This window comes from Brachycentrus maculatus, unplaced genomic scaffold, assembly GCF_059751285.1.
Source record: "Brachycentrus maculatus isolate JH-2025_06_01 unplaced genomic scaffold, ASM5975128v1 h1tg000320l, whole genome shotgun sequence".
Lineage (NCBI taxonomy): Eukaryota > Metazoa > Arthropoda > Insecta > Trichoptera > Brachycentridae > Brachycentrus > Brachycentrus maculatus.
The window spans coordinates 360,499-385,053 of record NW_028281069.1 but is presented as its reverse complement, the minus strand read 5'-3'; the positions used below and the strand labels follow the sequence as shown (position 1 = coordinate 385,053).

General features: G+C 31.7%; 1 protein-coding gene across 1 annotated transcript in view; it reads left to right on the top strand.

Annotated features, from left to right (window-relative positions):
- Positions 1-24,555, top strand: part of LOC148304432 (serine/threonine-protein kinase 32A) — an 89,413-nt gene that overhangs the window by 33,842 nt on the left and 31,016 nt on the right. The window contains exon 4 of the mRNA XM_088268333.1: positions 9,891-10,050. Within this exon, the coding sequence (XP_088124459.1) occupies positions 9,891-10,050 (160 nt within the window). The remainder of the gene's footprint in view (positions 1-9,890; positions 10,051-24,555) is intronic.

Genomic DNA, 24,555 nt, shown 5'->3' with positions numbered 1-24,555 from the left:
AGTTTGGCTGAAATTAACGCCACCAGTTGAGAAATTGGTAAAGTATTTATTTTGCTTTTTTATAATTTATATTTGAAGCACTAACTTTGTGATGATCCATTTTATGATTAAAATTTAATTTTGTTTTAAAATCTCTTTAAATATTTTATTTTAACTTAATAATTATGTCTACCGGTTTCCAAGCTAACCGCTTCTTTATCAAGACAGATTAATACTAAACTGATTAATACTAGTAGCAGACTGATTAATACTAATAATATTAATCAGTCTTGATAAAGAAGCGGTTAGCTTCGAAACCGGTAGACATTATAATTAAGTTATAATAAAATATTTATAGTGATTTTAAAACAAAGTTACATTTAAATTATATCTTAAGTCAGAGTTTCTCGGTTCAAACCCATTCTACTGCAATTTGATACCTATTTCTAATAATAAGCCGCTTAGGCCTACAGAAAGTATACTAAATGGAAACATTTGTGTAAATAATAAAAACACAAATATTTCTCTTTTTTATATGAAAAAAAAATCCTTTTTTTTTCATTCTTCCAAAACGTTTTTTTTTCTTTCCAGCTAATCTGGCAACCCTGCTACTCTTTCTCTAGATTCTAAGTATCAAAATATTATTCTTTAGTAACCACTTTAGCATAATATAACTTAAGTGAACAATTGTGTTAGTTTTATTTAAAAAGCATGTTGATGAAATCGGGTTCCGTATTTTTTGTGCAAAATTCGATATAGTTATTATCAACAGTTGAATCAAATTTATTTTTCTTTTGTGTATTTTTATTTTATACATAAGTCATATTTTGTCCGCCTCCGTAGTGTAATGGTCAGCACGCTCGGCTACCGTTCTAGAGGTCCCGAGTTCGATTCCCAAGGGGGGTAAAATAAATATAAGTGTTTTTTTCACTGATACATATATTCAATATTACCCTGGGCTGGTACCTGAAGCGGAGGGCTGATCACCTTTCCTTCATGTGTAAACGATCAAGATAACACTGCGTTTATATAACGCAGTGCCCTATGCACCATTGGGGTGCGGATAAGGGTTTTATTATTATTATTTTACATAAGAAATGTAAAGTTTGGGTGTTTACAGAGCTTGCGACCACAATAAATTGAGTGTTTAAATATTTGTTCAGAAATCAAGGTTTTTGCACTTAAGTATTACAAATTTATGTTGATCTCAATATCGATGATGAAGAATATGGAAGTCTGGGTATTTACAGGGCTTACGACCTAATCACGAGCTGATTTAAATGATCACCATTTTACACGTATAACATTCACCATCCTACCACGAGGAGAATAAAACGCCACACTTAGGGGTTATCTTTATTGACACCTCAATATATACCGAAAAGAATACGCAAGTCGGGGTATTTACAGCACTTACGACCTGTCACAGGCTGGTTTGATTCAATCACATTCCTTCAATTCAATTATTCAAGAAGAGAAAAATGTACAAAAACTTTTTTTTCTTCCATAATGGAATAAACGGATTTTTCCCGTAAAACTTTTATTTCTCGCCAGACAATATCCGAATTTAGCCCTTCAGGAAATGATAATTTAATTTCACAATCCCTTAAATTGTTTCAGGATTTCGTTTCGAGAACTGGTTCAACTTACACACACTTTTCAAGGATCATAACTTATTCTGTCTAGCAACTTTACCCGGATCTCTTGAATTCTATACTTCCTACCCTAATAATACGAAATTTACCTAGAATTAATAATTTTAGGCGAAAACCTCGGGGTTGAACTGTCACTTGCAATACAATATTTAAAATTCGTATCGTGTAAGGAAAATGTTAATCAGCAGGTAATAAAAACCTTGCTTTGGTTTTTTTACTTATTTTTTTAATAGTAATAATTACTTTATTTTTAATTGTTTTTCTTTCGCGGTTTCTTTTCTTTATTTTTTATTTCTTTAAAATTTTTAATTTTGATTTCATTTTATAAAAAAATGTTGTAAAACATATATGGCTGACTAAATATCACACCCACCACTTAGTTAAGCTGGTATAAAGAGTTATTATTATTATTTTATGATTTTAAAATATAATAATTATCACGTTTAAATTAATGGTCAAATTAAAAGGTAAAATAATACAAATGAAAATGATATTTTCTGGCGTTTCTCATGTATGTTATAATCACAACCAGGATTCGGATCCCACATTCTAATTATAGAGTTTCTGCTGAATAAAAAAAGTTTCTTTTCATCTCACCAATAGATGTCTTTGGTAAAATTCTAATGATTCCAGAACAACGTTTCGAAATTGGTTTATATATACAAAGAACTTCTAAAAATTTGAGTAGTGTGGTTGTCAGTAATGGGTAGAATTTGTGAACGTTACACGTGTGTAAAGAGATCACTTAAACCAGCCTATGACCGTCGTCAGCCCCGTAAATGCCCGGACTTCCATATTATTCTTCATCTTTGGTGAGATGTCAAAAAATAATTTAAAAAAAACAGTATATTGATCATGTTTGTGTTTACGCTTTGTAAAATAAATCCAAAAATATATTATTGATAAATAAAATGAATGAAAATGTGAATAAAATAATACTTATTACGTTCATTTATTCATTCATTTAAATCCTTTTCCGCACCCAATGGTGCATAAAGCACATAATTATACTTAAACGCAGAGTTATCTTGATCGTTACTTACATGAAGGCAAGGTGATCAGCCCCCCGCTTGAGGTACCAGTCCAGAATTGAAATTTGAGTGAAAAATCACTTACATTTGTTGACTTCCCCCCTGGAAATCAAATCCGGGACCTCCAGCACGGCGTGTTGACCATTACACTACGGAGGTGTGTGTGTGTGTGTGTGTGAGTTTCAAACAATTGATAAGTATATCTGTCAATCATGGGTAAAATTGTTACTGTTACACATGTATAAAGTGAGCACCTAAACCAGCCTGTGATAGATCGTACGCCCCGTAAATACCGAGACATTCATATTCTTATTTTACTTTTTATTTTAAAAAAAAAGAGATATACTTCTGTTTTTAGTATTTCCACAAATACATCAATTTCATATTATGAGCTTAAGCAGCTCATTCATATCAAATTGTGGTAGAGTGGATTCGAACCGAGAAACTCTGACTTAAAAGTCCGCGACCGTAACCACGGGACTACAACCCGACACATTCATCAACGTTGAGTTGTCAAAATGTAAAAATAACTACTGTGAGGTTCAGCAACCCAGATTTGTGAACAAGGATTAAAACACACCCAATATATGGTGTGTAATAGATATATAACATTTTGTAGACTTTGGGCCAAAATAAATGAAAGTTCACTGTTTTATTAGCTAAAAATGTCAAACTCTTTGCTGAAATTTGAGAAAATACAAAGGGAAATGATAGTGCATGTTTTATCTCGGCTCGTAACGCATGCTTGTGCTGAAACATTTTGTGCATGTTGGTCTTTGGGTCGAACAAAAATCGCATGTGTTAAAAATTTTGTGTTGTTTCAAGTGTGTATATGGTGCTATGGTGGTGAAGGGTGGTATTGTTTGCATGCTGTGGTAGTGATTGTCCTGACGAAGAGACGGGTACGTCTAGAAACCGGTAGACATAAAAATCTCGGTGAGTGGTTATACACTAATATTATTAACATTTTTGTAAAAAAAATAAGGAAAATGTTTGGATTGAATGAGAAAACAGGGTTGTTTTTTGACGTCTCGAAACCGGTAGACACAAAAATCTCGGTGATTGGTTGTACACTTATATCATTAACATTTTTGTAAAAAAAATAAGAAAATGATGGATTGAATGAGAAAACAGGGTTGTTTTTTGACGTCTCGAAATCGGTAGACACAAAAATCTCGGTGATTGGTTGTACACTTATATCATTAACATTTTTGTAAAAAAAATAAGGAAAATGATGGATTGAATGAGAAAACAGGGTTGTTTTTTGACGTCTCGAAATCGGTAGACACAAAAATCTCGGTGATTGGTTGTACACTTATATCATTAACATTTTTGTAAAAAAAATAAGGAAAATGATGGATTGAATGAGAAAACAAAGTTGTTTTCTGGCACTTCACCCTTGTTTTATTAATATTTTTTAACATCTCAAAATGAGAAGAACTAATTAGTTGTATTAATTAAACATTAACAGCCTAACCGACATCACTTACCGGTTTCTAGACGTGTCTATTTATTCAACATAATTGCCTGAGATTTCTGATAATTATGATAACACACCGCAGGCGCCTTGGGTAAATTAACATCTCCAATTATGCATTCAATGTAATATCGAACTTACGATATATTATACAAATATACATTAATAATAACGTACTACATAAATTCAAAATCATTAAATATTAATGACAACATTTTGAGTGAGTCCAAATACTTGTTCACAAAATCTGGATTATCTCCAAATACAGGAGTTATTAAATGCCCAGACTTCCATATTCTTCTTCATCTTTGATGAGATGTCAAAAAAAAAATTATTGATTAAGCTATTAATATTTTTTTAAATAGGAAAAAAGGAAGACCAAGTAAAACTTAGCAAGATCTCAAAGTAGTTATCGGGTCAGGAGTCAGAATAATCGGCGGTTGTGTACGAGGAGATGTATGAATCTACAATAGATGGGTGAAGAATGTTTGCGAGCACAGAGCGGCCTTTGCCACTCCTGCGGTCAAGCAGCGTGATCACTTACCTTCAAGCTTCTTCTTCTCAGGGTAGGCAGAGAGATTTGAACCCCACACCATGAGGACACAAAATGACGAACACTCTTCTAGTGGAACGGAAGGCTTGTTAACGGCAATCAACAGTCCAGCTTCTCCTGGCGAGTTTTACGTGATTTTCTCCCAGCAGTGAGCAATGAGCAAATGCTGACAAGTTCCTGATTGGCCCACACTAGATTATCCCTCCTGTTCCCAACACAGATTTAAAAATGAATAATAAAGTTTTTTTTTAAAGTTACAAAATCAAAATCCACTTAATGATCTTTAAACCTTGTACATAATAAGCAAGGTACATAATAAATACATAAGGTATATAATAAAGAAAAGTGTGTTGAGATGGCTTGGACATGTAGATCGAATGGGTGTGGAAAGAACGGTACAACAAATTTATGAGGCGGATGTAAGTGGAAAAAGGAGCAGAGGAAGACAGAGAATAACATGGCACGATCAGGTATGCCAAATACTTGAGGTTAGTGAAGGTTAATGAACGTGGAAGAGGCGAAGAATGTTTCCAAAGACAGAGTGGTGTGGCGTTCTATTCTCTCTGCCTACCCTTGCGGGGAAGCGGCGTGATGGTTGGTTAGTTAGTTAGTTGGTAAGTTAGTTTTTTTTAAATAAATACAACTCCCATCTTTCAAAAAAACTTTGTTTTCAACCTTTTTTATTGGTACACTTTTTCTCCAACCGGTTTCGACAAGAATCTTGATATCATCAGGGCTTAACATGTACCTGAAGATGACAAGGTTCTTGTCGTAACCGTTGGAGAAAAAGTATACCTACCAATAAAAAAGTGGTTAAAAACAAAGTTATTATTTTTTGTTATTTTCATATTATTTTTTGACATCTCATCAAAGATGAACAAGAATATGGAAGTCTGGGCATTTACGGGGCTGACGACCTTAATTGGGCTGTAATTGGAGATAATCCAGATTTTGAAAACAAGTATTTAGAAACACTCAAAATGTTGTAAAAACAAAGTTTTTTTTATTTTATATAAAGTTTATGAAATGTGCCACAAAGTATCTGTGAAAACATTCAAGAAATTAAAAAAACCCTACACAAATCTGTCTTTGTAAACAATCCTCGCCCCTTCCACATTCATTCATCTCCTGATACATCCCCGATAATTACCTGACAACTTTCAAGTATTTCAAATACTTGATCATGCGAAACTTTCCTCAGTCTTTCTTTGCTTCTATTACCAAGCACATTCGCGTCAAAAAATATACGTACGAGACATACTAATTTATGCGACATAATTTTAAAATTTGTACGTTGCCTTCCGAGTGAACTCTTAAAACAATGACTGTCTGATCCACACATTAATTATTTACCCCAACAAATGGAGGGTGATTGATGACGACACAATGGGGTATATTTATCTTCATCATGATAATAAAATTGACAGTTCACGCGCTAGGCGCGTATTTTAAATTGTGAATTTGAGGCAAAGTTGACAAGTCTATATTACTTTATACGATGGCTTGTCAGTACGTTAGCAAATTGAAAACGTACTATTATTTATGTCATAACGTCGCGTTTTATTATATTTATGTTTTATTATATTAATCAGTTGTTGCCTTAGAAAATTCTCCTTACCTATTATGTACAAGGATTTATAGAATATTTAATAATAATAATAATAAAACCCCTATCCGCACCCCAATGGTGCATAGGGCACTGCGTCATATAAACGCAATGTTATCTTGATGGTTCACACATGAAGGAAAGGTGATCAGCCCTCTGCTTCAGGTACCAGTCCAGGGTAATATTGAATAAATAAGGCAGTGAAAAAATCACTTATATTTATTTTACCCCCCTTGGGAATCGAACCCGGGACCTCCAGAACGGTAGCGTGCTGACCATTACACTACGGAGGCGGACAAATAGAATATTTAGTTTAAATATATACATAGCATATTTAAGTTGTGTCCGCCTCCGTGGTGTAATGATCAGCTAGTTTAGCTACCGTGCTGGAGGTCCCGGGTTCGATTCCCAGGGGGGGTGAAAATAAATATTAGCGATTTTACACTGTAATATTTATTCAATATTACCCTGAACTGATTCTTGAAGTGCGAGAGTGATCACCTTGCCTTCATGAAAGTAATTATCAAGATAACACTGCGTCAATTCGATGCAGTGCCCTACGCACCATTGGGTGCGGATAAGGGTGATAAGTAAGCAAATATATATATATATATATATATATATATATATATATATATATATATATATATATATATATATATATATATATATATATATATATATATATATATATATATATATATATATATATATATGTGTATATATAGAACTTCCAAGAATTTGAGTAAGTAGTGTGGTTGTCCATCATGGGTAGAATTGGTGAATGTTACACGTGTGAAAAGTAATCACTTAAACCAGCCTATGACTGTCGTTAGCCCCGTAAACGCCTTGACTTCCATATTTTTCTTCATCTATATTTGTTGAGATGTCAAAAAAATTAAAATCATGCAAAAATTTTGTAACAAAATTGAACAAACAAAATAAGTAGAAGTAAAAACACTGCAATAATGTTGTTTAGGCTCAAAAAGTAAAAGTTTAAAACCAATTTCGAGGAGAAGAGAAAAAATAATCAAAGCAAAGTCTGCAAAGTTACAACATACCATTAATTTGATTCATTCAGAATCGCGCTTAGTATATTATTCATATAAACGTTTTCCGCTTTCATTAGATCGCGAGAAAAGTTTAAATTAATTTAAAATGAACACTTGGAGCTGTGTCTTTCTGACTTTCAATTTTGAAACTTACATTTAAAGTTTGTTTAAGATAACCATTTCTTGTCAAAAGCTTATTGGGTAGTCGATTAGTTTTCGAGCAAATATCTTTTTATTAATTAGTCTCCGAGAAAAGATGTTTGCATCAAAACCGTCAACGTTGAAATTAAATTTGTAGTCATAAAGTATAAGGTGACCACGAGGATTTTGGCACTTTTGAAACTTAACAAAAGATTACCTTTTTAAATGTGTCCAAACACTTGTTAACAAATCTGCGTTTCCTCTACTCAAAAATTGTTTATAATAAAGTATTTTTATCAACTCAGGAGAAATTAATAACTAATTTTGTATATGGATAAAATGTTTTGAGTAAAAATAACTGGTCAAATTATAATATGCATTGAAAAATTAATACCATATTTTCAGGCGTTTCTTAGTATGTAAAAATAATCCAGGGTTCGGATCATGCAAGCATCTTAATGAAAGGGTCTCTGCTTTAAAAAAATCTCAATCCGACATGGATGACTGTTGTGAACTCATATGTACTCTGTCATGAGATTGATCATATATATTTAGGGGTTCCAAAAAAATGTGTTGTGTGCGAGTCAGTCATGGGCAGAATGATAAAAATTGTACGATTGTAAAGTGATCACTTTATCAGCCTACGACTTTCATATTCTTTTTCGTCTATGTTAAAATGTAAATCGAAGTATAAAAATAATTTCTTAGTTCAGGAAACAAAAGTATTTGGACACACTCAATGTTGTCAAATTTTCAATAATTTATTCATCAAATAAGAGCTTTATTTCTTATGTGACTAGTGATAAGTGAAACTAATCACTAATAATCACCTGCCGATGAAAACAACTGTAGTTTTTTAAACTAGTCTGATACTCTTTTACAAATTCAATATTTTTTTAACATCTCATCGAAGATAAAGAAGAGTATGGAATTCTGGGTATTTGCAGGGCTGAAGACCGTCTTAGGTTGGTTTAAGTGATTGCTTTACACATGTGTAACATACACAAATTCTAGCAATTATTGACAAATTGGAGCTCTATATATATGATACAATTTCAAAACATTGTTTTTAAATCACTAGAACATCACTAGAGACATCTATTGATGAGACGAATAGAAGCTTTTTTATTGAGCGGAAACACTTCTCATAGATCTTCTCTGGATTATGATCACATACATGAGAAGCGCCAGAAAATATAATTTTCATTTTTATTTTTTTGGCTTATAATTTCACCAGTTAATTTAATTAAAACATTTTGAGATAATCCAGATTTGGACACAATTAAAATCTAATACAAGTGTTTTGAATATTGAAATGACTTTGTGGATCATATTGATATATTATTTCGAGAAATAAAAATACTTTTTGTTCTGATCCACTCACATGTGTGAGAATGCGAGTGGATCAGAACACAAAGTATTTTTATTTCTCAAAATAATATATTTAATACAAGTGTTTAATTTTTTAAAAAATCAACATGTAATTCCACAAAGTTAATGCCGAATCAATGTATAATATCATTTTTCATTTCAAAATTAACCAAGAATTTTATATTTTAAAATAGCACTGTTCTTCACAGTCACCCTGTATTTTATAAAATCAATTTACGTTGCGATATTAAGAAAATTTCAGCTAAACCTATGTGAATTTCCAATACAATATTTTGTGTCCAATCATATTACACTTAGAAATATAGCATAATTACTTGGTGAGGAAGCTAATCAAGTTGTCCATTACACGACTCGATTTCGACATCTTATGTCAATAATCCAATGGTTACAATTTGATGAAAATCATATTTAAAGATTAAATATTTATAAATCAAAATGTAAATTTACAACGTTTTGAGTGTGTCCAAATACTTGTTCACAAATCTGGATTATCTCAAATTATAGGAGTTATTTTTCATATTATATTTTTTGACATCGTATCAAAGATGATGAAAAATATGGAAGTCTGGCCCAATGTTCAAACCTAAATGCCCAGACTTCCATAGTCTTCTTCATCTTTGAAGTGATGTCAAAAAATAATATAAAATATTTTCTTAATTCAACCATTGATGTCACCGAAAAAATACCATCCGTAAAATATATTCCTGTCTCCCTCCGTAGTGTAATGGTCAGCTTGCTTGACTACCGTTCTGGAAGTCCCGGGTTCGAATCCCAGGGGGGTTAAATAAATAAAAGTGATTTTTTCACTTTAATATTGATTCAAAATTACCCTGGACTGGTACCTGAAGCGGAAGGCTAATCATCTTTTCTTCGTGTTTTCGATCGAGACAACACTGCGTTTATATGATGCGGTGCCTTATGCACCATCGGGGTTCAGAAAATCAACGTATTACACTCATGTGTGTACTATTCTCTTTTTTAATTGCCTTGTTTTCATTTTTCAGACGAGGAAGACCTTTTTATGGTATCAGACCTTCTGCTGGGAGGAGATCTCCGCTACCATATTCAGCATCAGGTGGCCTTCTCCAAGGAATCCGTCACCCTGATGGTCTACGAGCTGGCAACAGCTCTTGACTATCTTCACGAAAAGAGGATCGTCCACAGGTAAACCAATAACAAATAATAAGCTTGAATAAAAAAAATGAAAATGATGTTTTCTGGCGTTTCTTATGTGTGTGATTATAACCCAGGATTCGGACCACACATACTAATAAAAAAGTTTCTGCTTAATAAAAAGCTTATTTTCATCTCACCAATAGATGTCCCTTGTGAAGTTCTAGAGGTTCAAGAATAATGTTTCAAAAATTGGTTCATATATCGCTCACTCTTTTCAAGAACGTCATAAATCAAAAAACTTGTTTTTTCAGGAGATCGTTTTTAAAGTTTAAAAATATAATACAATGTATTAAAAATAAATATCATGCCACTTATTGAACTTTTTACTGTGCAACAGATCTTTTTAGGTAAAACCTAAAGGTTTTTTTCTCAATTTGAAAAAGATTTAATTTATTTAAAAAAATAATTAAACAATACCTTTCCTTCAAAATGCAAAAACCACACTTTCTGCCCTGTAGCGGGTAAATATTAAGTTATAAATATGCCGCTTTTGCTGGGATATAGCACATTTTCTGGGCAATCCGAAAACATACACAACTGAAAATTGTCGATTTTTTATTTATGACGTTCTTGAAAGGAGTGAGCGATATCATTTCTAATGGAAATGTAACGTTTTAGTGTGGACCTCTATATTTGTAGATAGGTTTGTATGATCAAAATGCAGAAACGTATAAATCAGGTGCTTTAATTCTCGCCGAGTTTTCAGAAGTTTTCAGCGGTTAACTACATGTACGGAAATCTCAATTGGAGCTTTTCCTAGAACTTACCCGAACTTTTTGCCCGAGCCAACTACGGATTTGCAAAATACGGAATCATTTCTCATAATTAAACTACGCTAACTTCACGACTTCTCGAAGTCTAATTTCTTGGCGAACAAATTGTGTAATTATTTTAAAAATAAATTTCCATTTATTCGTTTCTATATTTCTGTAGAAACCGTTCGCCTGTATAGTGTGGTGGTTACTGGAGGTCCCAGATTCGATTCTCAGGGGGGGTCAAATAAATATTGGTGATTTTTCCACTCTAATACTTAGTGAATATTATCCTGGACTGGTACCGGAAGTGCAGGGCTAATCGCATTTCCTTCATGATCAATTTATATAAAATCCTACATAAATAGGAAAGTAAAAGTAAAACTCTTCTCCGCATCCCAATTGTGCATAGGGCACTGCGTCATATAAACGCAATGTTATATGGATCGTTAACACATGAAGGAAAGGTGATCAGCCCTCCGCGTCAGGTACCAGTCCAGGGTAATATTGAATAAATATTAGAGTGAAAAAATCACTTATAATTATTTGACTCCCCCTCCCTGAGAATCGAACCCGGGACCTCCAGTACGGTAGCCGAGCGTGCTGACTATTACACTACCGAGACGGACATAACACTGCATCAAATTCCAACTAAGATAAAACTGCGTCTATTCCTTGCAGTGCCCTATGCACCATTGGGTTCGACTAAGGGTTTTTATATCCAAATCAATATACTAACTAACTAACTAACTAACCATGACGCCGCTTCCCCGCAGGGGTAGGCAGAGAGAATAGAGCGCCACACCACTCTGTCCTTCTTCGCCTCTTCCACGTTCATGCATCTCCTCATACATACCCGCCGATTGTTATGACTCCGAACCTGACCACTTTCAAGTATTTGGCATACCTGATCGTGCCATGTTTTTCTCGGTCTTCCTCTGCTTCTTTTCCCGCTAACATTCGCATCATAAATTTGTTTTACCGTTCTTTCCTCACTCATTCGTTCTACGTGTCCAAACCATAAAATATACTAAAATGAAAAAATTGTATTTTGCTGTAAAAACAATTTATCAATCTTTTTTAAGATTAATTCAATATCAGAAAACTGACAATAACTGTTCAATATGTATTAAACGATAATACTTGGGGTATGGATAAAGATTTAAATTAAAATACCAACAAACCAGCCTTAAGGAATAAAGTCGGCATAGGCGGAGGGCTAAATTACGCAGATTAAATTCTTATTCCGGAAGAACTTTCTGTAACTTTAATGAGGTGCTTGTTAGAAAGCTTCCAAGAACAAAAGCTCAGTCGAGAGTTTGCGAAAATTTTCAATTATGTTCCCACCAGTTTGAACATACAAATATGTTCAGAAATCGTCTCGAAAAGTTCCATGCATAGAAAATTAAGTCTGCATCTGGGTCGCTTTTAAATGTGACGAAATGTAACGGAATGTAAACTTTCAAACTGCGCTTAAAATATTGACATAACAGTTCTTGAATAACTAATTGTTTTTAATATTATTTTTTGACATCTCATCAAAGATGGAGAAGAATATGAAAGTCTAGGGCATTTACGGGGCTGACGACCATAAAAGGCTGGTTTTAGTGATCATTTTACACGCGTGTAATATTCACCTATTCTACTTACTAATTGTTGACACACACACATATATATATATATATATATATATATATATATATATATATATATATATATATATATATATATATATATATATATATATATATATATATATATATATATATATACTTCACTACAGACATCTATTGGTGAGATGTAAAGAAGCTTTTTACTAAGCAGAAACTCTTATATGTCAGCCCCGTAAATGCCTAGATTTCCATATTCTTCTTCATCTTTGATGAGATGTCAAAAAATAATTTAAAATTAATCAATTAATCAAGCTTATTACAGGTCGTAGGCCATGCAAATTTTCACGTTCTTCTTCATCTTTATTAAAATATCAATATAAAAATAACTTCTAAATGGAGATTACCAGATTTGTGAACAAGGATTCTGACTCACCCTCAATGTTGTGAACTAATTATTTGTAAACACTCGTATATTTCATTACCCTATTGCTTAAGGGTCAAAATCATCCTTGATAATAATCCTTTTTGAAATCCCGTTCGAAAGATAAAACACAATCCACCTTAAGTAAGTACTTTCATTTTCCCGAATCTACCTTGTTTAAAATTTAATCACTTAAATCCACACTCAAAATTCCAAATTTACTAAATTCCATAGGTAAGCACCGCCAGCAAAATGTTTATTTCGTAAATATTAAATATATGTAGGATGTTGTTTTTAGGTTTACAAATTCAAATTTCCCGCAATAAATTGATGGTGGCACCTGCTGTGTTGTATGTTGCGCTGTCTTGTTGAAACCATAGCTCTGTCACATCAATGCCATTCAACTATGTTACGAAGAAGTCAGTAATTATGGTTCTGTAGCGCTCTCCATTGACCGCAACATTCTGGCCGGCATCGGTTTTTTTTAATATGGGCCAATGATTCCACCTGCCCATAAAGCACACCAAACAGTGACTTTAAATGGATGTAAGTGCGTCTCTACAAAGGGTTCTGGGTTTTCTCCACTACAAATTCGGCAATACTGCTTATTGACATAGCTATTTAACCAAAAATGTGACTCATAGGTGAACAAAATTTTGCGTTGAAAAAGAGAACCAAGCTGAATATTGTTTTCGGCCCGTTCACCGAGCCCACGACGCGCATAATGGTCATTCAGTCTATTCATGGTGAAATGGCAAAACTTACTGACTATAAATCGACTGTCAACTATCAAATTGACAGTCTGTAGAAACAATGTTGCTAGTTTAAGAAACAAACCTCAAAAAAATCCTTTGTATTAAATAATCAAGTAGTCAATAAATTTTAGATTACATTTTAGACTGATTTTTTGTAGGTATTTGGATGCCATTCTGTAGTACAAATTAAACGAATATTAGAATATCATAAAAAACACAAGTAAACTAACCATTTATCGTTAATTATACCAAAGTGATTGATTTTGTAAGAGGTAGTGCTTTACGTATTATTTTTTTTTGCAAGTTAAAGCAGCCCGTTTTACATTTTAAAGTGAAGTAAATCCTTATCTTTTAAAAACACTTTAAGAGTGGATTTTTATCAAAGTTTTAATACCATTTTAGAGTACAATTTTAATGAATTTTTAAAGATTTTAATTTACATCAGTATGAAAAAAATATTTTTTTATTAACAATAAATTTAGGTATATCATATTTAAACAATTATACATTTGAATGTATTTTTAATAATATTTGTAACGTTATCACATATACACAAATATTTCAATTTCATAATTTTTTTTAGACCTATGCATCATTTAACATAGTTATAAAATATAGGTATCGAGTAATGATAGAGTGGGTTCGAACCTAGATACTCTTGCTAAGAGTCCTCGACACTAACCGCGGGACCACAACCATATATCTGCGGTGAAAAGGAAGAGAGGCACAAGTCTATAACATATGTAAACCACAGACTTGTGCCCGTCTTCTGTGCCACCACAGATATATATATATTAGGGGGTTGAATTAGTTCTCGCCGTTTATAAAAATTTATATTTCTCTGTGATTTAAATAGATTCCTTTCGTTTTTTTTGTTTTCCTGTCCCCTGCTGCCTCGAACACCCACGTGGCACTTTCAACCGCCTCAAACCGCCTCAAAATTAAGGCTATGGGCCTTGTTCATCGGCAGGGAAACTGGGTTCCGTATGCTCTGAAGGAGAGATATATGGAAAGGTGACTTTGCATGTGTGATTCACTCTTGCAACGGCATCACAGAAAAGGTTTTTTGCATCGCGTCATCACCAGCGATGAGAAGTAGATCTTCTTCGTCATCTGCCAGCCAGGTCAGCCACTCCCTGCTGAATCCAGCATTGCAACAACGCAACATTCACGGCTCAAAAACGATGCTTTGCATTTGGTGGGATCAGAAGGGAGTAATTTTTTTCGAGCTTCTCAAAGCAGGCCAAACAGTCACAGCAGAGGTTTACAAGCAGCAAATGATCAAACTGAAAACAGCAATTGAAGAAAAACGACCAGAATACGCAGCCAGGCACGAGTCGATTCTCATTCTGCACGACAACGCGCGCCCTCATGTTGCCAAAGTGGTAAAAGAACAGATAAACTCCTTCGGCTGGGAGGTTCTGTCACACCCGCCCTACTCCCCTGACGTCGCACCATCCGATTATCATCTGTTTCGGTCCATGCAGCATGGATTATCGGGAGTAATTTTCAAAAGTTTTCGAGAAGTCGAGTTATGGGTTGAAAATTGGATTGCCTCAAAAGACAAGGTTTTCTTTTTTAGGGGAATACGACTTTTTCCTGAAAGATGGGCCAAAGTAGTCGAGAAAGAATGGCAATACTTTAAATAAATTCTTACTTTTGAAAAAAAAAAATTCAATTCAAAATACTACAAAAAACGGCGAGAATTAATTCAACCCCCTATTATATGGTTGTGAAGATTTTATTATGTACAGTGAAACCTCTATCTATCGTTTTTAAAGGGACCTATTGAAATAAACTATGAATGCGGGAAAACAATGAATGCGGGATAAAGAGATCAATACACAAGGAGAAACGATCGAGTAAAGATACCGTCCTCCCAATCTGCATAACCATTAGTAGTTGGAAATTTCAAGAATACAAGTTTTAGATGTTAATAAATGTATTTATTAAAAAAAAATACAAAGTTGAACAGAACTCAAAGATCTTCAGACCTCTTCTACTGTATACATCACACAAGCTTTCGATAGTCTCTATCCCACACGTTGAAATATTATCGTCGAATGTAACGAAATTGAGAAAATTAAAAAAAAATTTAAAAAAAACTGACAAATTTTATCAAATATGCAGTATAATTCAAACGATGAATGCGGTTAAATGGTGGATAGAAACGATTGATGCGATCTATTTTTGTATGAAATGAATTCGGGGTAAAAGAAATAAACGACACATCCGGGAAAACGATTATTCGAGGCACGATAGATAGAGCTTTCACTGTATATACTATAGTATCAATAATGTATGTACCATATAGTATATTATCGACTTATGTTTAAAATGAGAATATTATATACTTACCCTTATCCTCAACCAAGGGTGCATAGGGCACTGCATCATATAAACGTAGTGATATCTTGATCGTGAACACATGAAGGAAAGGTGATCACCCACCGCTTCAGGTTATATTAAATAAATATTAGAGTGTAAAATCACTAATATTTATTTTAACCGCCTCCTCTGGGGGTCGAACCCGAGACCTCCGGCACGGTAGCCAAATACGATAACCATAAAACCCAGGAAGGCAGACGAATGAGTATATACCATAGTATAAATAATGTAAAAACATAATATGTTTATTATCGATTTTGTATCTATATTCAGATTAAATTGAGTATACACCATAGTATAAATAATGTAAAAACCATAGTATAAATAATGTAAGAACCGTAGTATATATTCATTTCGTATTTACATTAAAATGTATTTCCATTAAAATTTACATGAAAGGTTTTGATAAATCTCTCAAAAAGTTATTTTCTGTGTACGTTACTTTTACCAATGAAACTCAATATATTTGTGTACGATGAAAAGTTTCACGTTTAAAAACGAAATACATACGATTTTTCAAAGGATCTCCCTCGACAGGGAAAATAAATCCTAGCTTTTATAATAATCAAATCCAAAAAATTGATCACGCAGTTTGCAGAAGTATTTTGTGGAATGAATTTCTAGTTTTTATGAATATTTGCAGAAGTTGAATGTCCCATCCCCTAGCAGTATTCCGAGTTTGTATTCATCACCAATGAATAGTTTTATTGTGAAAGGGTATAACTATGGTATTAACTTACAAACTTTTAAACAATTTTAAATAATTTTGTTAAAGCTCTCTCTCTCTGAATTAATATAAGTTTTGATAATAATAATAAGACGTATTTTTTCTCTTAAAATTGTCTAACAAAGGCGTCGTTTTTGTATTAATTTATATATAGTTTTTGTTAACTTCTTCTTTTATATCATTGCATGCTACATTTTATAGTTTTATATTCTAAAAACACTTGATATTAATCACCTGCTCGAATAAGAAGTTCCTTAAATTGACATGATATTTCAGACATTATCTCCTACAAATATTTAAGAATGAATTCGCAAAGGCTTTTAACAGAAAGCGATATATTTTACAAATTATCAACAAATTCTCGTCGAAATTCCAAATATATATATATATATATATATATATATATATATATATATATATATATATATATATATATATATATATATATATATATATATATATATATATATATATATATATATATATATATATATATATATATATATATATATATATATATATATATATATATATATATATATATATATATATATATATATATATATATATATATATATATATATATATATATATATATATATATATATATATATATATATATATATAACGTGGTAATATTTTTCTTTGTAAATTGGGTGTAAATAATATGTAAAGTGGGTGTATAATAATAAAATAAACAATGTGTTGCTTTGTAATTAATGTTTATAATTAAAGTTTATTCTTAATTTATCTTTATAATATGTTTCTATCTACCTATCTGATTCTGACAGTTCAGAATATTATATTTTTTCTATCGGAAGTCTTTTGTTTTATTCTGTGCGACGCATGCGATATCTGGTGGTAGAACTGTTTTATGTAGGTACTATTTGTAAGTACTTAATAAAATGTATAGGTAGGTTCATAGGTATTTTATTACATATATATATATGTATATATGTATATATATATATATATATATATATATATATATATATATATATATATATGTAATAAAATAACTAGGTACCTAGCTATACATTTTATTAAGTACTTACAAATAGTACCTACATAAAACAGTTCTACCACCAGATGTCGCATGCGTCGCACAGAATTAAACAAAAGAGATCCGATAGGAAAAATTAACTGTCAGAATCAGATAGATAGATAGATAGATAGATATAAAATTATTATAAAGATAAATTAAGAATAAACTTTAATTACAAAGCAACACATTGTTTATTTTATTATTATACACCCACTTTACATATTATTTACACTTAATTTTCTAAAGGAAAATATTACCACGTTATAAAACGACAATTTTGTTAATCAAAAATAAAGAAACAAAATAAAAATAAAAATGGATACTGCTCCTCAAACATTACAAAACTTACTAGAAAAATTAATACAAAATGCTCAGGTAAGCAAACATCAAAATTTAAAAGATATTTCAGAGAAGTTCATCATTGAAAAATTTACAAGCAAAAATCCTAATGCAAACCAGTGGATGGATATTTTTGAAAAAGAATGTATACGTTTTGAGGTGACAACGGATGAGAAAAAAATTTCAATATTAAGATTGTTTATGGATAAAAGTTATATATATATATATATATATATAAATATAAAGATATATATATTTATATTTATATATATATAAATATATATATCGTGGTCGTATAGGAGAAAGTGACCAACTAACAAAACGTAAAATGTTTAGGAGTGCCATTTAAGTCACTTTTGCTTGCAAGAAAATAAACATCAATGCAGTTAGTCATTTTTAACAAGTCAATTTATTATACTTCCAAGTTTAAAATCGCTTTGGGATTTTCTGAGGGCAATATTAAGCTAGTAAGATATCAAATAGTCAATATACACGTTTTTGTAAAAAAAATCATTTGGTCACTTTCTCCTACATAACTACGATATATTGGTTGGGCGCTCATTTTGTTCCTATAACCGGAAAGCGTTTTCAGCTACCTTTTCAGGAAAAAATCATTGAAACGCAAATTCCCTGAAAACTTGTACAGCCACGAGTATTTTCTCGTCAATTAGACCGAACGTATTTCCTCATTGAAGAGCCGGCTGAAATGTTTTCTTAGGGTGTTTTTTATGGATGTTTTTTAGGGATGATTTCAAAATATGTAAATAATATTTTTTAAGGGGAATTCAAATAAAGAAACTGAATCGAGTTTATTTATTTTTACAGAAATATCGTTTTTTCGTTATTATTTTCTTTACTTTATTTACTTACATACATCTACCAAAAGACTTTTAAAAACAACCTTATAATATCATACATTTTACCAAATGAGATAAATAAACCCCTTTCCTCACCCAATGGTGCACAGAGCACTGCATTGGATCAATCTGGTGGTACTCCGATCGTTATTTATATCGAAACGGGATATGAGTCCTGCTTTCAGATTCTGCAATATGTAGAAGCAACAAAAAAATATTACTTATATTTTTGTTCTAGTATATGTAATATGTATACGCGTAAGTGTGTGTTTGTGTGTATATGTGTGTGAGGAGGAGTAAGAGACAAAAATGACGTTAGTGAAAGAGTTAGTGTAAAAAAATTACTTGCTATATGGGCAATGGAAATAAAGAAGGAAATGTAGGTAGGATTTATGAAGAAGGGGAAAAAATGCTATGAATTACTTCGGGATTCGGGGTTTCATATCCGTACTCGTACAAGCTACATATTTTATCATACCTTTTATCATACCTTTCTACTATTTATGCTTTAGTAGAAAAGAACAAATATAAGATTTAAAAAAACGGATTTCATTTTTTCTTTAGTACATTTTCGAAGTGAAAACACATTTTAAAAAAAACTTTATATATTCATATTAATTGTTATTCAAAAATACACTCCTGTAAAACAAAAAATTCTCATACAATATAATTGAAAATTTAAGACGTTATTTATCGATCTAATGTTAAAATATAAAAATTAGGCATACAAATTTGATTCAAAATAGATACATCGTAATTTAAAATATAGATACATATAATATTTTCCACCATACACAAAAAGAAAATCCCGGCACGCGATAATACGCGAAACGTGTTTCGACATATAATGTCAGTATAATTTGCTTACAAAGTATATAATATCATTATACAAACGTATAATATTTGAAACCTTTGTTTTTAAATCCCGCTACATCCATTTTTAGAAATAAGTAAGATTTTAATAAATTAATACAAAATCATTACATCTCAACATAGACGAAGAAGAACATAGAAGTCTGGGATGAATATTTACATATCCATTGCCAAAGATGACAAGGTTTTTATATATCAGTTGGAAAAAATACCAAACAAAATTGTTAAATAAAGTTTTAGTGTTATTTTATAAAGTTTTAAAAAATATGACAAAAATAATCTGCAAAAAAAAAATGTGATTTTAAAACTATGATGGATATGTACATATCCATCCCTGAAGATGACAAGGTTCCAGTCGAAACCGGCAAATTGTGAACCGCAAAGTTTTAGTTTTATTTCATAAAGTTTTATAAAATGTGCCACAAAGAATATAAAAACACATTCAATATTTTTAAGATCTCAAAACTACGATGGATATGTACTTATCCATCCCTGAAGATGACAAGGTTCTTGTCAAAATCGGTTGGAAAAAGTACCAAAAATAAACATGGTTAAAAAAATATGTTTTAGTTTTATTTTATAAGTTTTAAAAATGTGCCACAAATTATCTTAAAAAAACGATAAATATTTTTTTGCGATCTGAAAATTACAAAAATGGATGTTTCGTGTTTTGAAACCAAATGTCTAGTTTTATCTTTAACCCTCGACAAGTACACACTTTTAAGACACAATAAAAAAGAAATTAAAAGTAAAAGTCTCCCAAAGTTGGTGATATTTCTGGTTTAGTAAATCCTAATTCAAAAAGTTTTTTGTATTTCATTATTTATATTCCTGTAACTAAACTTCTGTACTTTCTCAAATAATTCAAGCAGAAAAGGCTTTATGGTGTATTTGCACAGAATGTCCCAAAAGAAAGGTTGGTAAAATCAGTTTTATAAATATACGGCTGTAGTTTACAAGTAGTTTGTCCGCCTCTGTAGTGTAATGATCATCACGCACGGCTACCGTTTTGGAGGTCCCGGGTTCGATTTCCAGGGGGGGGGGGGTCAAATAAATATTAGTGATTTTTTCACTCAAATATTTTTTTCAATATTACCCTGGACTTGTACCTGAAGGGCTGGCCACCAATCCTTCATGTGTTAAAGATCAAGATAATACTGCGTTTATATGTTGCAGTGCCCTATGCACCATTGTGGTGCGAATAAGGGTTTGAAGATATTATTTGTAACCGGATAATGTGACTTATATTATAGGTAGAGTTGATATTATATTAATATTTAAATTATAAAGTTGAGACACCTATTATATTGATATTTCTGAGAGAATAAATAATAATCAATTGATTAATATGAATGATAATGAAAATGTTTTTTATAAAAGTTTTGAATCGTATTACACAAAATAAACGATGAATTCGAATGAAATTGTTATTCACAGTACTTTTTAGTCGTATTACATAAATTAAACGATGAACATTTAGGAAAGTCTTATTCACAACACTTTTGAATCGTTTTATATAAAGTAAACAATGAATGATAAGGAAAGTGTTATTCACAATACTTTTGAAGCGTTTTATACAAAGAAAACAATGAATGATATGGAGAGTATTATTCATAATACTTTTGAATCGTAATACACAAAGTAAACGATAAATAATAAGGAATTTATAATTCATAATACTTTTGCATCGTATAACACAAAGTGAACGATGAATCATTAGGAAAGTCTTATTTACAATATTTTTTAAGCGTTTTATACAAAGCATACAATGAATGATAAGGAAAATGTTATTTACAATACTTTTGAATCGTTTTGTACAAAGTAAACAATGAATGATACGGAGAGAATTATTCATAATACTTTTGAATCGCATTACTCAAAGTGAACGATGAATAATTAGGAAAGTCTTATTCACAGTATTTTTTAAACGTTTTATACAAAGTAAACGACGAATGATAATAAAGTATTATTATTTCTTCCAAATGGGTTTAATCAATGGTTTATTTTATATTCCACACAATGTCAATACATTGATAACACAACTTGGCCTAGGCAACGAATAGACATTGTCTTACCTTTAAGAATATTGAAAACATTATGTAATTTTGCATGTGCCATTTTTTTATGATAATTTGATAATATAATATTAATGTATGAAAATTGAGATTATGTAAGGCATAAATGTATTCAAGAAGAACGAAAAAAGAAAAAAAGAAGAGACGCAGTTCATTAAGTTTTAAATGTTTACAATATAGTCCCCACCACATGCAACGCCTTTAAATCGTATATAAGGGGTGGAGGACCAATATTAGGTAGAAATGTAAGTATACACATAGATATAAGAATGAACAAGTAAATTCACTACCTGAGTAAAATCAAGAATTAAAATCATACACCTAAGTAACTTCACTGCTAACTTAGAACCATTGAAATGTATAAACTCATGCCTCTAGCGAGATAGCGAGTGTTTTTGCCTAGAATTTTCACTCATGAATTACATGAAATTATAGTAACTTTAAACATAAAGAGTAAATCCACTCACAAGTAGGCATAGGCTATGAAACTTATAAAGTTGAAGCCTGAGTAGGGACATGATAAACGGTGTTGCATAAGCCGTAGCTAGATTTCAGAGTCACTTGGACGTTAGGTAATTAAAAATATATATAAATATATTTGTGTGCTCAGATTAGATTAATATTTAAACTTGAATACGTGGCGCTCGCTCTTTTTTATTGGTGTCGCTTTGTTCTTCTCGCCCTAATAGGTGTTTAATAAGTTTCGATATATTTATTTTCGCCCTTATAACTTTGTAATTTTTTAGAAATAAATAATTGACTTTCATTTGCGCGTTTCCGTCTTCCTCATCAAAAGACCATTAGACGAAACAATTATTATATTATTTCGAGAAATAAAAATACTTTGTGTTCTGATCCACTCACATTTTTATTTAACCAACTAGTTTCGGCAACAACCTGTTGCCCTCTTCAGGGTTACATTTATTACGAAACTAGTTGGTTAAATAAAAATGTGAGTGGATCAGAACACAAAGTATTTTTATTTCTCGAAATAATATATCAATATGATCCACAAAGTTAATGCTTTCAATATTCAAAACGAAACAATTATTAATATTACTTTTGAATCACTTTTGAATCTTACACAAAGTAAACGATGAATGGTAAGGAGAGTGTTATTCACAACAATTTTAAATCCATAGCTAGTTATTGTTATTTAGAACAGCCAGCCACAGAGTGGGATTTATCATATTCAAATTTAACCCAAGATAATCCCACGCGTACTCATAATATATCACGTTTAATACCAGCATTTTGTTTTGAGGTCGCGATGATTAACCATGTTTACACAGTAATTTGGTATCACCCTTGTCTTAAGATTTAAGATTGCTGTCACATACAAGTTTCCGTACTAAAACGAACCAAAGGAAAGTGTAAAGGGTGGAATATTTCGCTTACGGTGTCTGCTTTGCCGCCCACATTTAAGGGATTTCTCCAATTTTATCCCTTTACATATAAAACAAAGTACTGCCATCTGAAACCGCCAAATAAAGCATGGATCAGCAGATGTTTGCTTCTATTTTAAATTAAATAAAACTAAACTTTCATTTATTGATCTGCAGTCAATTTGTAGTAATACCTATTAATTTTTAATTTAACTTCCAATTCCAACTCTAATGTATGGAAGTGAAACATGGAGTTGGCAAAAGAAGGATGAATGTAGACTGAATGCAGTCGAAATGCGATCTCTCAGAAGAATGTGCGACAAAACGATGTATGATAGATGTGCGAATAGTGAAATAAGGAAGGAATGCAAAGCTGACATAAGCATTATCGATAAAATTAAGAAAGGTGTGTTGAGATGGTTTGAACATGTAGAACGAATGAGTGAGGAAAGAACGGTAAAACAAATTTATAAGGCGAGTGTTAGTGGGAAAAGAAGCAGAGGAAGACCGAGAAAAACAAGGCACTATCAGGTATGCCAAATACTTGAAAGCATTCAGTCGTAACAATCGGCGGGTATGTATGAGGAGATGCATGAACGTGGAAGAGGCGAAGAATGTTTGCAAGGACATAGTGGTGTGGCGCTCTATTCTCTCTGCCTACCCCTGCGGAGAAGCGCCGTGATGGTTAGTTAGTTAGTTAGTTTGTTTTTTTAATTTAAGTTTTACTTACAAAATTTTGAGTGTGTCCAAATACTTGTTCACAAAATCTGGATTATTACAGGATTATATTACAGGAATTATTTTCATATTATTTTTTGACATGTCATCAAAGATGAAGAAGAATATGGAAGTCTGGGCATTTACGGGGCTGACGATTATTAAAGGCTAGTTTAAGTGTTTAAGTTTATCACTTTACACACGTGTAACATTCACCAATTCTACCCATTATTGACAACTACACCACTCAAATTCTTCGAAGTTCTATATATATGAACCAATTTTTGAAACATTGTTCTTGAATCACTAGAACTTCATCTCACCAATAGAAACCAACAAAATGAACCAACAAAGAAACAATTCTACCCATGATTGACAACCACACTACTTAAATTCTTGAAACATTTATATATGTTGATCAAACTCGAAATTCAGTGTGCGAGAGTCAGTAGACATCTATGGTGAGACAAAAAAAGCGTTTATTAATCAAAAACTCTTTCATTTGTATATGAGGTCCCAATCCTGGATTTTATTCACATACTTGAG